Source organism: Nymphaea colorata, chromosome 2 (genome assembly GCF_008831285.2).
Source record: "Nymphaea colorata isolate Beijing-Zhang1983 chromosome 2, ASM883128v2, whole genome shotgun sequence".
Taxonomy (NCBI): domain Eukaryota; kingdom Viridiplantae; phylum Streptophyta; class Magnoliopsida; order Nymphaeales; family Nymphaeaceae; genus Nymphaea; species Nymphaea colorata.
The window spans coordinates 702,287-716,060 of NC_045139.1; the positions used below are offsets into that span (position 1 = coordinate 702,287).

The 13,774-nt window shown below is 39.1% G+C and overlaps 3 protein-coding genes across 5 annotated transcripts; all 3 read left to right on the forward strand.

Moving 5' to 3' along the window:
- Nucleotides 1–1,494: 1,494 nt before the first annotated feature.
- LOC116248681 (uncharacterized) lies at nt 1,495–4,504 on the forward strand. Its single transcript, XM_031621607.2, has 6 exons — nt 1,495–1,945; nt 2,047–2,315; nt 2,474–2,614; nt 3,131–3,250; nt 3,717–3,812; nt 4,229–4,504. The coding sequence occupies exons 2-6, from the start codon at nt 2,097–2,099 to the stop codon at nt 4,334–4,336; spliced, it is 684 nt and encodes a 227-aa protein (XP_031477467.1). The 5' UTR covers nt 1,495–1,945; nt 2,047–2,096; the 3' UTR covers nt 4,337–4,504.
- Nucleotides 4,505–4,696: 192 nt separating this feature from the next.
- Nucleotides 4,697–6,856, forward strand: LOC116248682 (late embryogenesis abundant protein D-29-like). 2 transcript variants are annotated; one of them, XM_031621608.2, is made up of 3 exons: nt 4,697–5,376; nt 5,696–5,766; nt 6,377–6,856. In XM_031621608.2, the coding sequence occupies exons 1-3, from the start codon at nt 5,201–5,203 to the stop codon at nt 6,628–6,630; spliced, it is 501 nt and encodes a 166-aa protein (XP_031477468.1). In that variant the 5' UTR covers nt 4,697–5,200; the 3' UTR covers nt 6,631–6,856. The 2 variants fall into 2 exon arrangements, with proteins under 2 accessions (XP_031477468.1, XP_031477469.1); XM_031621609.2 differs by having other exon boundaries at nt 5,699–5,766.
- A 1,122-nt stretch (nt 6,857–7,978) lies between these two features.
- Nucleotides 7,979–11,060, forward strand: LOC116247231 (GDSL esterase/lipase At5g03610-like). 2 transcript variants are annotated; one of them, XM_031619267.2, is made up of 5 exons: nt 7,979–8,112; nt 8,196–8,390; nt 8,581–8,855; nt 9,437–9,743; nt 10,539–11,060. In XM_031619267.2, the coding sequence occupies exons 1-5, from the start codon at nt 8,067–8,069 to the stop codon at nt 10,751–10,753; spliced, it is 1,038 nt and encodes a 345-aa protein (XP_031475127.1). In that variant the 5' UTR covers nt 7,979–8,066; the 3' UTR covers nt 10,754–11,060. The 2 variants fall into 2 exon arrangements, with proteins under 2 accessions (XP_031475127.1, XP_031475128.1); XM_031619268.2 differs by lacking the exon at nt 9,437–9,743.
- Nucleotides 11,061–13,774: the final 2,714 nt, after the last annotated feature.

Here is a 13,774-nt window from a genome sequence, read left to right on the forward strand (position 1 = left end):
ACATGATCTCCTTCTTTATATATATATATATTCTAATTGGCCTATACCCATAATGCATATTCAAATAACTAGATTCGGGACTGTTCACCTTGAAGGGCTGCCATGTGAATATCACCTGGTGATGAGTTTGAAACCAGAAAGAAATTTTCCTTGTAAAGGTGCCATTTAAAATTTTGACAACTAAATGCCTGCTGTTCATACCGGTGCTTGAGCAGGCGTCATATATAATATATATCAAACCTGCTTTTCCTGTACTAAACACGGTCAAGTTTCATCTTGGTTGAAATGCGGAGAATGATAGGACTCTAGCTTCTTGCTCATGTTCTATCTGTTCTTTATTGTTCTTGCTTGGCATTTTAACAATTTTCCGAGTCAGCGGAGTCAATGCTTTATAATCTTCTCCTCCTAGCAATGGAGCTTTGATCGTGCAAAGACAGTGATCTTGAATGGAAATTACAATGGCTAATTTGGAGGATCGCTTTCCTGAAATCGATTGCATGCCTAAGGGCTTGACGGGAAACAGTGCTACAAACTAGACACCGTCGGAATTTACAAATCCAAATGCGAATATAACCTTCGCAAATTAAACAAAATGTCTGGAGAGCATAACAATTTCCTCCATGGTCCAGGTCTATGAATCATTATGGGCGGACGCGGTGCTTTAAATCCAACAGATCTACTTATCTATCAACTATTAGCAATTTAGCATCTCTGGAAGAATCTTCCTTTGAAGGTTGCACACTCAACATTATGTTTTTTCTGTGTAGTTCATTTTGGATCACTTTTTGCCGTTGATTTCATAAAAGCTCCCCATTTTCCAAATTCCATGATATGGGGGCCTCTTATTTTCTTGAACAGAAAATTTCCCTTATCATAAATTTTAACTCTAGGTTGAAACTGTGTTATATTATGTCAAATTATAGAAGCACCCCTGCCTTTCATCTGAAAAAAAAAAAAAAACAAATTTCAAATTCGAACGCCAAAATGAGAGATATGGAGGAACATAATTTTGATGGTAGTCATTCACTGCAGAACTGTCAGATCCTCTTTTCAGGATAAGTCGTAAAATGTTCCAACTAGGTGAGATGTTCTTTCCTTCTTCCCTTGATTTGATGAATCAACTATGAACTAGTTGAAAGCTTAATTTATGTAGTTTAACTACCGGTAGCCCATTCAAAAACATTATTTGCAGAAAGATTACCCTCTCCTGCTGATATCAGAAGTATATTTGATAAAAAGATGCAAAGTCAGCACAAGTTGGCAAATGGAAACAGCTACCTGTTTGACCTGTAATCGTGTCCTCCCAAGAAAGACGAACTGATGGGCTTTCCAAAGGGCAAAATGCAGAGATTGGTGGCCTACTTTGGCGAGCAATTACTTGAGCAGCTGACCTCCCGTTTTGCTTTGTTCAACTCCCTCCTGTCACATTCATTGCTTCTGCAGCACTTACTTTTTATATATTTGCGAACATTTATTGTTCTCAGTGCGCTAACTTAGGATGCAAATGGTTGAGATTCAGGACAACAAACAACTTTGGAAGTTGCGTTCGAACAAATAAAAGATTTACAGAACCTTCCCACCCATGTGCAAGCTTGCTAATTTCTCGATTATTGGCAAATCTAGTTGTTCGGTTTTACATTGATGCATAATTACTGTAAATTTTTCCATCAACTGGCAATACCATTTTGCGCTTTTTAAGCTTCCGTCGTCTATGCGCTTCCGCCGAGATAACCATTTAGCACGGAATCGTTACGTAGAAGATTTTTCTATTGTCTTTCTTTTCCTTTAGGTGGGTATCATTCTAAGAAAGATCACGTTCCGTCGTCTATTGAAGTTTTGGAGAGACAAGATTATTGAGTGAAAGAGCATCCAGTCTTTTATTCCGAGAAACTTGGTTAGGTGGTCTTCCTTAGGCCACATGTGCTGATTTCCATAGTTCAACAAGGTGCTGGGTTTATCTTTTTTGATCTTATTTAAATATCTCTGACATTAGAAGTGTTTTAGTGATTCACAGAGTGAAGGAAAGATTTTGACTCTCTTTAGCAGGTCTTTCTCGTTCCTTCGAGTTCTTTGACAGAATCAGAACTTGAAGCCAGATGGATGAGTATATTGTTAAATGGGTTCCTGTTGGAGTTGTTCTGTGGAGTCTAGCCTTTGCCTTAGTGCGGAATTCCTTTCAGTCAAGGTCGTTTGATTTCTGCAACAGAATTGTTTCAGTCTGTCATGCTTGCCTGGCAGTTACCTTAGCTTCTCTAACTGTGCAAGAATGGAGCTGTCCTGTCTGCCCATTGGCCTCACCATCTACTCCTTTACAGGTGAATGAGTTCTCCTACTTCAATTGGACTTTGAAATAATGCACAATCATGAAGCTTCGCATGATTCTTGCAGCAAAATTTCTTCATCCATCATGTCTATGTTTCTTCATTCTTGTGGACCTTCTGAGATACTGATATTTGTTTCTTCTGTTTCCCAGAAGCAGACTTTGGCTGTAACGGTTGCTTATCTAATCTATGATCTGATCTGTTGCATGTTCGATGACCATATCAGCCTCGATAATTCGATTCATCATTTGGTTAGCATCGTTGGTCTTGGTGCAGGCCTCGTATATGGAATTGTAAGTTCTGTCACTTGAAATTTTGAAGGAAAAGAAGGGACATAATCCATCACTTTATGCATTTTCTCGCATACTTTCCGTTCGTTTTTAATTAAGCGATGCAAAGAACATAATTGAACAGAAGTATGTATGACGTTACTAGTATATAGTTTGATTGGTATTGGAGATTTCAGAAAAGGAGAAATAATGGCCTGATTTCACATTCACAACTTTAGTTTCGTGTTTTCCTCATCGCAATCAAATACCAATTCCCCTTTGTATGTAGTCTTTTGTCAAAAAGAACTTGCCTTTGGTACGATTTCTTTTTTAAAAGTTTGTTCAACTTTTTCAAAATGATCTGTAGAGAGAAAATATGGCGATTTGCGTGGGTTTCAACTTCTCGGTTTTGATGCTTTTTGGTGGTACTTGCTTCCCCATTTTCATTCTACGGCTCCATAATTCTACTTAATGACCGCTGAAATTTTTGAGCCGCTGGCCTGCAGTTATTGATTGCCATGGTTATGTTACTATGTGCAGTGTGGATCAGAGATGGTTGCAGCACTGTGGCTCACAGAAATATCAAGCCCTTTCCTACATCTGAGAGAGCTTCTCAAAGAAATTGGTTACAAAGACACTAACCTTAACTTTGCTGCCGATGTAAGTTCCAAAACTTGAGCGCAACCTGCTGAGAAATAGCATGCTTTCTGTATGTAGTTCCAGAACTGTTCAGTGATATAATCACCACAACAGTAGATCGTTTAACACAGAAAATTTATCGCTGCTTGTTCGGATAATCAACTATATGATTTTTGCCTGCTTGTTTCTCCAGAGCAGAATAGTCTAGTCATGTGAGCTTAATTCTTTTCCAAGTCCTTTTCCTGTGTTGCATAGTCATTGGTGAATGGAAACAATGGTTTCAATTTCGAAATCATTTTGTTTTTTCAGTTTGAGGATTGTCATATCCCGATTGCAGTATTCCTGTGCTTGAACACTTTTAGGTAGGTGCATGGATGCGTACTCAGGAAAGAGCACCATAGGCCATGTTTGCAGACTAATATCTCAAGGCATGAAACTATTTCCTCTCGACACCACCATGCATTGACAACATTCAATTTCTTTGCAGCTCTCATTTGCTGTGATCTTCACCACCGCTAGGATGGTTGGTGGCCCATATCTTACATATGTGACGTTGAATGCAGACAATCCTTTTCTTATAAAGGTACAATTACATTTTCTTTCTTTTCCGCAAGTGATTATTTTGAAATGCAACGCTTTATCCTAAAAAACAGAAGTAATTGAACTCTGAGCCTTGAAACTGAAAGCTTAAGAACAACTAGAGAATTTGATCCTTTGAGTTCAGGCTATGATCATTTGAGCTGCTGCAAGAAACTGTAACTAATTCCAAATCAAATCCTGGTGAATGGTTTTAGTTGGAAATTAAAGCAATGTTACTTTCCAGTCCCCTCGTGAGAAACCATCTTTAAACTCTGAGCATGGATCACAGCTTTTGATTGTTTAACTCTCTTAAGCTTTATTGTTTGTATCAAGTTTCATACACCCCAATCATACAGAATTGAGCCTTACGTTCTAAGATCTTATTGCCCTTCGAATAAATCCAATCTTTATGGTTTTCAGGCAATGGCTGTCGGTTTGCAATTGGTGAGTGCCTTTTGGTTCTACAAGATAGCCAGGATGGTCAGATACAAAGTAGCTAAAAGGAGGAAACCTATCAAGGCTGCTTAAATCAAGCACGGGGAACCAAATATTCAGTCAGTAGTTTTACTAGATAGACTATATAAATGTATGAATTTTTTTTTAGCAAGTCAGGGGAAGGAAACAGATACTCCTGCTGCCTTATGATCAATCGTCAGCTTCTCTGTGCTCCTGTAATGCAATGCAAATGTTTCAACCTGTTTGGTCTTACATAGGAGATGGGCCTCTCTCTCTCTCTACTTGTAACTTGTGAGAGGCTCCTATTTGTTGTGGCAAAATGAACTGAATGGACGATCGATTGAGCCTTGACAAAGTCACTTTGTTGACCAGATTCAGTATTTCAAATCTTGACGCGATCCAATGAAACTCCACCTTTTATGGTCTCTCTTTGGCTTTTCTTGTGCGTTTGAAAGAGTAGTCACCGTGGAAGAAGCATGTCCACTCGTTCACCTGAAAGGCCTGATCAGCAGAACAGGAGAGATGGAGAATCCTTTGGACGCATGCAAAGGCCAAGGCAGGCGTCTTGGTTGTTGCCATTTGTGCAATGGTTCAGGTTCAGTCAGGGAATTATAGAAAACAGCAACTGGTCGCCTAGTGAACTTTTCCTAATGATGATTCTGCGATTCGGGCAATCATTTTACCTTCCTGAAAAGCATGTTGAAAAGTCTATTGGAGTTAAAAACTTGACCGAGAAAGTTGGTCTCAAAGCAATTTTCTGCTTCAAATTTTGCACCAATTTAGGGCTCTAATGGCCACACGTTAACTTCCAGTTAGGTCGAGGTCTAACTATCATTCCAAATGTATAAAAAGGATGCTGTGGATCACCAATCTCCAATTTCAAATCGATATTGAACTTGATCTCAGAAATCTCAATCCCCACTGCAGAAAAAGACAATGGCAAGGCTAGTTGGTTCTTGGTTGGTGGGTGTTTCTTTGTCGGTGATGTTGGTGGTTGCCACAGGATGGGGCCCCTCTGTGGATGATGTCAAGGAGCAGCTGCAGCAGGCTGGTGAGGCTGCCAAGCAGACATCTGAACAATGGGCACAATGGGCTTCAGAAAAGTTCTCAAGGTAGGGGGAACATAGTCCAATATACAATTGGATCCAAACCCCTGAAGCATCTGGTAGATCCAATTGGATAGAGTTTTTTACTCTTTTTTTTTTTTTTTTTATCAATAACTTGGATGAATAAATTTGGATCTATAGCTGGACAAGGTCCGAACTTGACATGATTTCTGATCCAGCTACCGAACAGGTCCTGCCTTAGTGTATATCACAACCCAAATTATTTAACTTAACAAGTGAATAGCGTATAACGCGTTTTAACAGTTTTCTCCTTCAAGTTTTTCATCAGTTTATTATCTTACAAAATAAATCATTTATGAATCAGCAGGGGACTCAGTGAAGTTGAAGGTGCCAATGTGCAGGATGCCTCACAGTATATGAAAGACGCTGCATCAGGTAAGCAGACACCAAAAATTGAGGAAGTTGAGCAGTCAGGTTCTGAATTCATTCATTCATTCAAGTTGACCCTGAACAACAGCTAGCTTCACTGAAGATCGATAAAATTTTGCTAGTACTTAATCTTGCTACTAGATCAAAGTGACGATAGATTGCTATCATTTAGCAATTCAATTTGATTAATCTGATAAAGAGGATATATTTTCGTCCGACCCTTTTAAGAAAAAACAGAGAAGATTCAGTTAGAATTGAGAATGGCACTCTTACTTTGGTGGTGGACATATTTTTATCTCTAACCTTTAAGAGGTTGTTTGATTAGTGGAACAGAAACCTGTCGCAGAACATGGTGTTCCGTTCCACCAATTTCATGGGAGATCATCCAGAAGAACACAGTAAAAGTGTTTTCCAAACAAGGGTATTCCCTGCGTCCTTTGTTTGACAAGGGCTGTGCACTCTGTAAATACAGTTTCTATGAACAATCATGCTTTATCCTTCATGAGGACAAGCACCATGAAAAGGCTCAGTTGCAGAATTACAGTTTTGAGACTCGATTCGCGATCTTCACCTTGACCATCTTTCTTACTTGATATGAATGTTGTTTCTGATTCAGGGCTGAAGGATAAAGCAAGCGAAGCTGCGACGGGAGCGAAAGAGAAAGCAAGCCAAGCTGCGACGGGAGCGAAAGAGAAAGCAAGCCAAGCTGCGACGGAAGCGAAAGAGAAAGCAAGCCAAGCTGCGACGGGAGCGAAAGAGAAAGCAAGCGAAGCTGCGACGGGAGCGAAAGAGAAAGCCAGCTCTGCCTACGAATCGGCCAAGGAGAAGGTTGGCGAGGTCTATAACGCAAAAAAACCCAAAGAGCTATAAGCTGGCACACCAATATCAAGGAGACTCATCAACCACCACCTTCTTCCCTCTTTCTAACAGAAGACAAGATGGAAGTCTTTGAATTCCCTTTTTGTTTAATCTGGAGAATAATTGTTAGCATGTTATTTTTCTGGTTTAAAAATTTTGTTTGCCTTTGACCTATTATATGTTGCTCACTTATTGTAAACAAGCTTTGGGTTGTGATCTTTAGAGGATATTTATTCGACATTGCAAACGCAGCCTGTGTAACTTTTATGGCAAAATGGAATCCTATCTTATGTAGCAAAATTTCCCTTCACGTTCTCCTATGCTCATCATCTCCCATTGAAAAAAAAAAACGTTTCCCTCTAAATGAAACAATCAAGGCCTGTCCCTGAAGAACAGGCTCAAATAAGGAATCACCATGGACACATGTCCCATCAATAAGCGCCCCTTCATCTCAAGGGTTATATTGCTTGATAATAAATTTAGTTAATTAAGCATTTGATTAGATGAATTAATTCATTGATTAATTTCTTTAGTTCTATTACATAATTAACTCTCCAGTACTTAAAGACACTTGAGGTTAGGGGTGAACATGAGACGAGTCGAGCCTAAGTTCAGTAAGCTCAAGCTCGACTTGGCTCGAGCTCGAGAATAGCTGGACAGAAACAACCAGAGATCGACTCGATAGTTACGTGTTGAGCTCGAACTCGACTTGATTAAAGCTCGACAAACTAGTTTGAACAGAATTAACATTCATCATTACATGTTGAGTTCGAGCTCAACAAACGCATCAAACTCAATTAAGGCTCGAGCTCGACTCAACAGTTATGTGTTAGCTTGAACTCAACTCGATTATTTGAACAAGTCAACTCATGAACTTGAGCTCGACTCGTTAAGCAAATGACTCGGCTCGAACTCGTTCATGAGCCGAGCTTTAACGAGTCGAGCTCGAGTCGTTGTTCACCCCTACTTGAGGTGACTGTTAGGGGTGATAGTTAAGAAGTCAATGAATTGAACCCGGCTCAAATATTTGATTGAACTGTTTTAAATAAGTCTGATATGAATGAAATCAGATGAGAGTTGGACTTAAGAAATAACATTCATTGAATTCAAATTCAAATTCAGTTTTAACTAAATATCTGATTGGATGACAAACATGAACGCAGCCATTATTTGGATCACCCAAGCTAACTTACCCTTTTCAACATTTAATTTTGTCACTGGCATTCCGGGCGGGATGCAGGTCACCGTTCATTGAGGCATTTAAAAGTCGGAAAGAAGGTCTCCGTCGCACTCATTTGCATTCAATTGCAGTACGGTCTAAAGCCAAATACCTCGACATATAAACATCTTCCTTTCGCGTAGTTGGTCAGGTGGTTGTAGTTCGATTCTGTGGGCAGTAGACTTGTGGGGGCAAGTTGACTCTCTTTTTCTCTCTCTCTAAGAACAATATGGCGGCAAGGTTTCTCTTATGCATCATTTTGTTGTTTCTTCTAGGTAAGTGAAGCCCTTCATGCATGGAGATTTGATCTCAGGCATCAAACCAACAATCTTGCTTTTTTGTTCGACTGAATTTACAGGAAGTTGTATAGAAAGTATTTCTCCCCACCACCAACGACCTGCAGAGAGGCTCTTTGTGTTTGGTGATTCATATGCAGACACAGGGAACATAGCTAGGGGGCTGGCCAACTGTTGGAAGCCTCCCTATGGCTCGACCTTCCCCGGGAAACCGGCCGGCAGGTTTTCCGATGGCCGAGTTATCACCGACTTCATTGGTATCTCTCACTTCCACTCTCTTCCCTCATTCAATGCCGAAACTGAATGTTAGAGACCCCACACCAAACAAACGAAGCATCCGATTTCAATTGCCTGACATGTTAGATAAGCTTGTGAAGATCTCCTCTTTCCATTTGTTACTTAATTCTAATTGATATTCATTATAGAAAGTTGACAATGTTCATGCAGCTACCTTCTTAGGCGTTCCATCTCCGGTTCCTTACAGATTGAGACGAGTCGCGGGGCACCGAGGGAGTTACGGCATAAATTTTGCTTACAGTGGGACTGGCGTGTTCGATACATCTGCTCCATTGCCGAACGTGACGACGCAGATCGACTACTTGGAGCAGATGATCAAAGAAGGCTGGTACGAGAAGCGGCAGGTCCGATCATCCATGGCTTTCCTCGCGCTCGCCGGCATCGATTATTTGGAGTTCCTCCTGTACAAGAATGGCACCCTCGAGGTACATGCATGACTGGGACCTAGTCCAAGCGTTTGTTTGCAAGGGCCAGGTGCTCAACTCGGTATTGTTTTGATTCATCAAAAACATATAATTCAAAAGACAAATTAACCACTTCAATAAAGATTCAATCGAACACCTTAAAAATTTAATCTTGTATTAAAGATTGTGAAAGATCTTTTTATTATAAGATTAGATTGTTATCTTGGTTCTTAGTCTTTTCCAACTTGAACCAAAATGTTTTTAAGAGGAATGAATTGTAACATCCAAAAAATTTAGTCTCATATTAAAAATTATAATAGATTTTCAAGAGTTTATAAAAAGAGTTACTGAATAAATTGTTGTCTTAGTTGCTAGTCTTTTTAAGGTTGAAACTGAAACTGTTAAGGAGTGAATTGAGATCCGTTGAACCAGGACCCAAGCTTGAGGCAAGTTGGGAGCCATCGAACCAAAAGCCCAAGCCCAAAAGTGGGTCAGGTTGTTACATTCGACATGCAAAGAAAGAAAAAAAAATGCATGATAATGATAATGTTAGAATTTGTACAAATTTTTCTTATTTTCTTTTGTTTGTTCGAATTAAAAAGGGGTTGAGAAGGTATGTACATTCGGTGGTGAACCAGACTGCCCTGGATCTACGACGTCTGGGGGAAATTGGAGTAGGAAGGATAGGTGTGCTAGGGCTGGGTCCGATCGGCTGCATTCCCCTCTCGACTCGGACCTTAGCGCGTTCTTCCTGCATCGATCTGCTCAACCAAGACGCTGTTTATCACAATACCCTGCTGCACCAAGCCGTTGATGAAATCAATGACCATTTCCGCCACCGATCACTGGTGGCCGTGCTCGACGTCTATGACACCCTCTTGTCTATGGTAGACGGCCGGAACAAACTTGGTAAGTTAGTTATATTTATCCAAGGGCACCGAATGATGTCTATGTAAATAATAAGAAATCACCCCCTCAACTTTTTGAGAGTTCATAAATTGGCGTTCAACTTCTTAAAGAAATTTTCAAGGAGATGTCTGCTCTTTAGGGTTGTACATGAGTGAGATTGAGCTTCATCAAACTCGACTCATATATCTCGATGGAGCTGTACAAGGTTGGTTCCAGCTCACTTGATAGATCGAGTCTTGGCTCGAGTTTGGCACGTTTAAGCTTGTTTACTTAGTCTCTATCTAACTTGATCTCTTTTTTTTTTTTAAAGTTTAGAATATATATATATATATATATATATATATATGTCATAATCACAAATAACTTCTCATACTTTTAAATGCGAAGTTTTTTTCGAGTATAATATGTTGAGTTTGAAAAAGTAGAAAAAAATACCGTAAATTTTTAAAAGTTTTAAAAAGCTAAAAATGATAAAAAAAAAATAAAAAATATGAGAAACTAATAACACAAACATCACAAGATAAATAGATCTGCAACAAACAAAAAATAAAAAATGAAAAAAAAACTTTTTGGCATTAAAAAACCTGAAAAAAATAAAAAAAGTGAAAAAAAGTAAAAAAAAAAACACGTTAAAAACGTTTTTTAAAACAAACATGTTTTTAAAAAGTTTTAAAGGGCCATTTAATTGTTTCTTTTTTTTAAATGTGTTTTCTGTCACTATGATATATATATATATATATATATAACCTAGATTAAACGCACTTGTATGCATCTGCTTTGATGATCCTTGTTCAGGACCAAGGTTCGAGAATCCACTCAGCCAGTGCTGCGTGGGAACCACGCCGGGAAGCGATTGCGGCGACACCGATCACAGTGGGAAACCGATGTACAGTGTATGTGAGGATCCAGGAAGACGGCTTTTCTGGGACCATGGCCATCCAACTCAGGTTGCATGGTCCACCATTTTCCAAGCTTTCAGCCCTACTCTTCATCAACTATTCTCACAGTAACTGCGCCCTTAGTGAAGAATTCTGAATCGGATGGATTGGCTGCGGTTGGCTGATTCAAGCATGATCTATCGCAGTAGGTTTCTGGACAAAGCAGATTTAATGGGCTTCATTAGTCTGACTGTCTGAGCTGAATATTCATTAGATTTTCGGTTTTTCCAAGCTTTACCTATGTTTCACTTAGAATATAGCCTTTGGATTACATCTTTTTAGTCTTATTTTTATTTGGAAATCAGGTTATGAACGATGGAGATAATACATACTTGAATCAATGTTGGAGCCAGAGATCTTTTACTGAGTGTCCCTCATATATATTCGCATCTACTTTTGGATATTTCAAAAAATCTTAGGTTTGAGGGCCACCAAAATGTGATGAACTAAATTATGTGGGTCTGTGTGGGCAATGGCCCACACCTGGCTCTGCCAGTGACTTAAATGGTCATTTAACCTAGGCATATTAATCCCCAGCACCTATTTCTTTAATCCAGAAAAAAAAATGCTAATTTGAATCTCAGATGTTATAATCTTCTTGTGAATACTAAGGATGAACAGGTGATTTTATTTTTTGTCGTCATTCCATTGAGACACACAGTCTGCTCCTCCAACGACCAGTCAGGAACTAATTCTTACAAATACCATCTTTCAATAATCCTACCAATTCACTTTAACTTACAGATGTCGAACTGGACCAAACTTAAGTGAACAACAATGCTATTTGAGACGTCTTCCTGAATTTTCTTTAACTATGTATAAATTTCACACAATCACTTGTGTTACACGCAAGATTTCAAGTTTTCCATAATATTTATGTTGCAGATTGGTTGTAATCCAACTATTCGCAAGCCAACATCTCATATAAAGTTACAGAGCTTAGCAGTACCTTAAGTCTGTAATAACAGCCACAGCAGGAATAGGAAAGATGCCAAAGCACTCTCTGTTCAGCAGTTATTTCGGCTCCCTAAAGAAAAGCAGCCGACCAAGTAGGCTATAATAGAAGGCTTCATCTTCATCAGTTGATGAAGCTGCATCTTCTCCTCGCCTCCCCTTGATTCCCAATCTTCACTTCAATCTCCCCCATCTTGATCATGGCAGCAACAAACCCCTCTTCCCAGGCAGAGGGTTGATCTGCAGAGGCCATCACTTGCTCCATGGTGAAGTCATCGGTGAGAGGAGTGGGAGCATCAGATGTGAAGATCCCCTTATGCTGTACAACACCCACATAGTATTTGTCATCCAAGACTGTTGGGAGTGAAGGTGTCCATAAAGATGATGTTGTCAACTCTGCTGTTTTTTGGGATTTCCCCCTCAAAACTGCTTCCCAAAGAGAGAAGAGCAGTGAACGACATATATGAGAACTGAGATATTAGATATATATGTTACAACATTGAATGGCCCACATGTAATTCCCTGACTTAACCTGAACCATTGCACAAATGGCAACAACCAAGACGCCTGCCTTGACCTTTACATGCGTCCAAAGACTTCTCCGTCTGTCCTGTCCTGCTGATCAAGTTTACAGGTGAACGAGTGGACGTGCTTCTTCCACGGTGACTACTCTTTCAAACACACAAGAAGCCAAAGAGAGACCACAGTCCATAAACAGTGGGGTTCATTGGATCGCCTTAAGGTTTGAAATACTGAATCTGGTCAACAAAGTGACTTTGTCAAGGCTTAATCGATCGTTCTTCCAGTTCATTTTGCTACAACAAATAGATGCCTCTCACAAGTTACATATATATATATATATACATATATATATATATATACATATATATATATATATATATATAGAGAGAGAGAGAGAGAGAGATTGAGAGAAAGAAGAGAGAGACCCATCTCCGATGTAAGACTAAACAGGTTGAAACATCTGCATTGTATTCAGGAGAACAGAGATGTATTGTATTTTAGGAGAACAGAGAAGCTGACGATTGATCATAAGAGCAGCAGGAGTATCTGTTTCCTTCCCTTGAATTGATAAAAGCAAATTCATACATTTCCATAGTCTATCTAGTAAAACTACTAACTGAATATTTGGTTCCCTGTGCTTGAGTTAAGCGGCCTTGATAGGTTTCCTCCTTTTAGCTACTTTGTATCTGACCGTCCTGGTTATCTTGTAGAACCAAAAGGCACTCTCCAATTGCAAACCGACGGCCATTGCCTGAAAACCAAATAAAGATTTCATTTATTCGAAGGGCAATAAAATCTTAGAACGTAAGGCTCGATTCTGTATGATTGCGGTGTATGAAACTTGATACGAACAACAAATATATGCCTCTTTGTTTTAAAATTTTTTAAGCATGGGCTTTAGTTTTACTAGTAAACATGAGAGGGCCTACCCTTACCATTTCCCTTTAAAAAATGAGTTATGATTAAAACGTTAAAGTGGTGGCCCTTTCTTTTCATATGCTTGTGAAAAAAAAAAGTTGTTTTCATTTAAGAGGACAATGTTGAGAATTATGAACTTTCATATGGTCCAATGTATCATCATTTTGGCTTGAGTTTCCTGTTCAATTTTGTCCATTGCCACCAAAATTCATTAGTTAGGCACATGCTTAAGCTGTCTAAACTTTAAAAAAGCATTTGTTAGGACCATGGATCACGGGTCCACAAGGGAGCCATCTTAAATTCATGGTCCTAGCAAACTCAAACACGATTATATGCCCCATACTGTACAAGCCAAAAATGAAAATCAAAATCGAAAAAAGTAAAAAGACTATAAAGGACATTTCTTTTTAAAAATTACCAAAATACTCCTGTACGGATCTCCAAGCAGAAAAGAAGAAAAAGAAGAAGAAGAATGGGAGAGAATCTAACTTAATTAAAATCCATGAATTTTAAGATACAAATATTATAAATTTGTCATGTAATTAATTGGAGAGGTGATCCCATTGTCGGCACGTAGATGCTAAAAGTTCCCGTCTTCTTGCCTTTAGGGTTCAGAGCTGTATTGGTGTTTAGGAAGCATTCCTTCACCGATGAATTGACCAAATACCAAATATGCTACGCTTCTTGAGACAAATTTAT

What these genes read in the sequence shown, in the direction of transcription:
- LOC116248681 (XM_031621607.2), top strand. Translation starts at nt 2,097, where the DNA reads ATGGATGAGTATATTGTTAAATGGGTTCCTGTTGGAGTTGTTCTGTGG. An exon ending in ACCTTAACTTTGCTGCCGAT is followed by an intron (nt 3,251 to 3,716) that starts GTAAGTTCCAAA and finishes ATTTCTTTGCAG; the next exon opens with CTCTCATTTGCTGTGATCTT. An exon ending in ACAATCCTTTTCTTATAAAG is followed by an intron (nt 3,813 to 4,228) that starts GTACAATTACAT and finishes TATGGTTTTCAG; the next exon opens with GCAATGGCTGTCGGTTTGCA.
- LOC116248682 (XM_031621608.2), top strand. Translation starts at nt 5,201, where the DNA reads ATGGCAAGGCTAGTTGGTTCTTGGTTGGTGGGTGTTTCTTTGTCGGTG. An exon ending in GCTTCAGAAAAGTTCTCAAG is followed by an intron (nt 5,377 to 5,695) that starts GTAGGGGGAACA and finishes TTTATGAATCAG; the next exon opens with CAGGGGACTCAGTGAAGTTG. An exon ending in TATGAAAGACGCTGCATCAG is followed by an intron (nt 5,767 to 6,376) that starts GTAAGCAGACAC and finishes TTTCTGATTCAG; the next exon opens with GGCTGAAGGATAAAGCAAGC.
- LOC116247231 (XM_031619267.2), top strand. Translation starts at nt 8,067, where the DNA reads ATGGCGGCAAGGTTTCTCTTATGCATCATTTTGTTGTTTCTTCTAG. An exon ending in CATTTTGTTGTTTCTTCTAG is followed by an intron (nt 8,113 to 8,195) that starts GTAAGTGAAGCC and finishes CTGAATTTACAG; the next exon opens with GAAGTTGTATAGAAAGTATT. An exon ending in ACAAGAATGGCACCCTCGAG is followed by an intron (nt 8,856 to 9,436) that starts GTACATGCATGA and finishes CGAATTAAAAAG; the next exon opens with GGGTTGAGAAGGTATGTACA.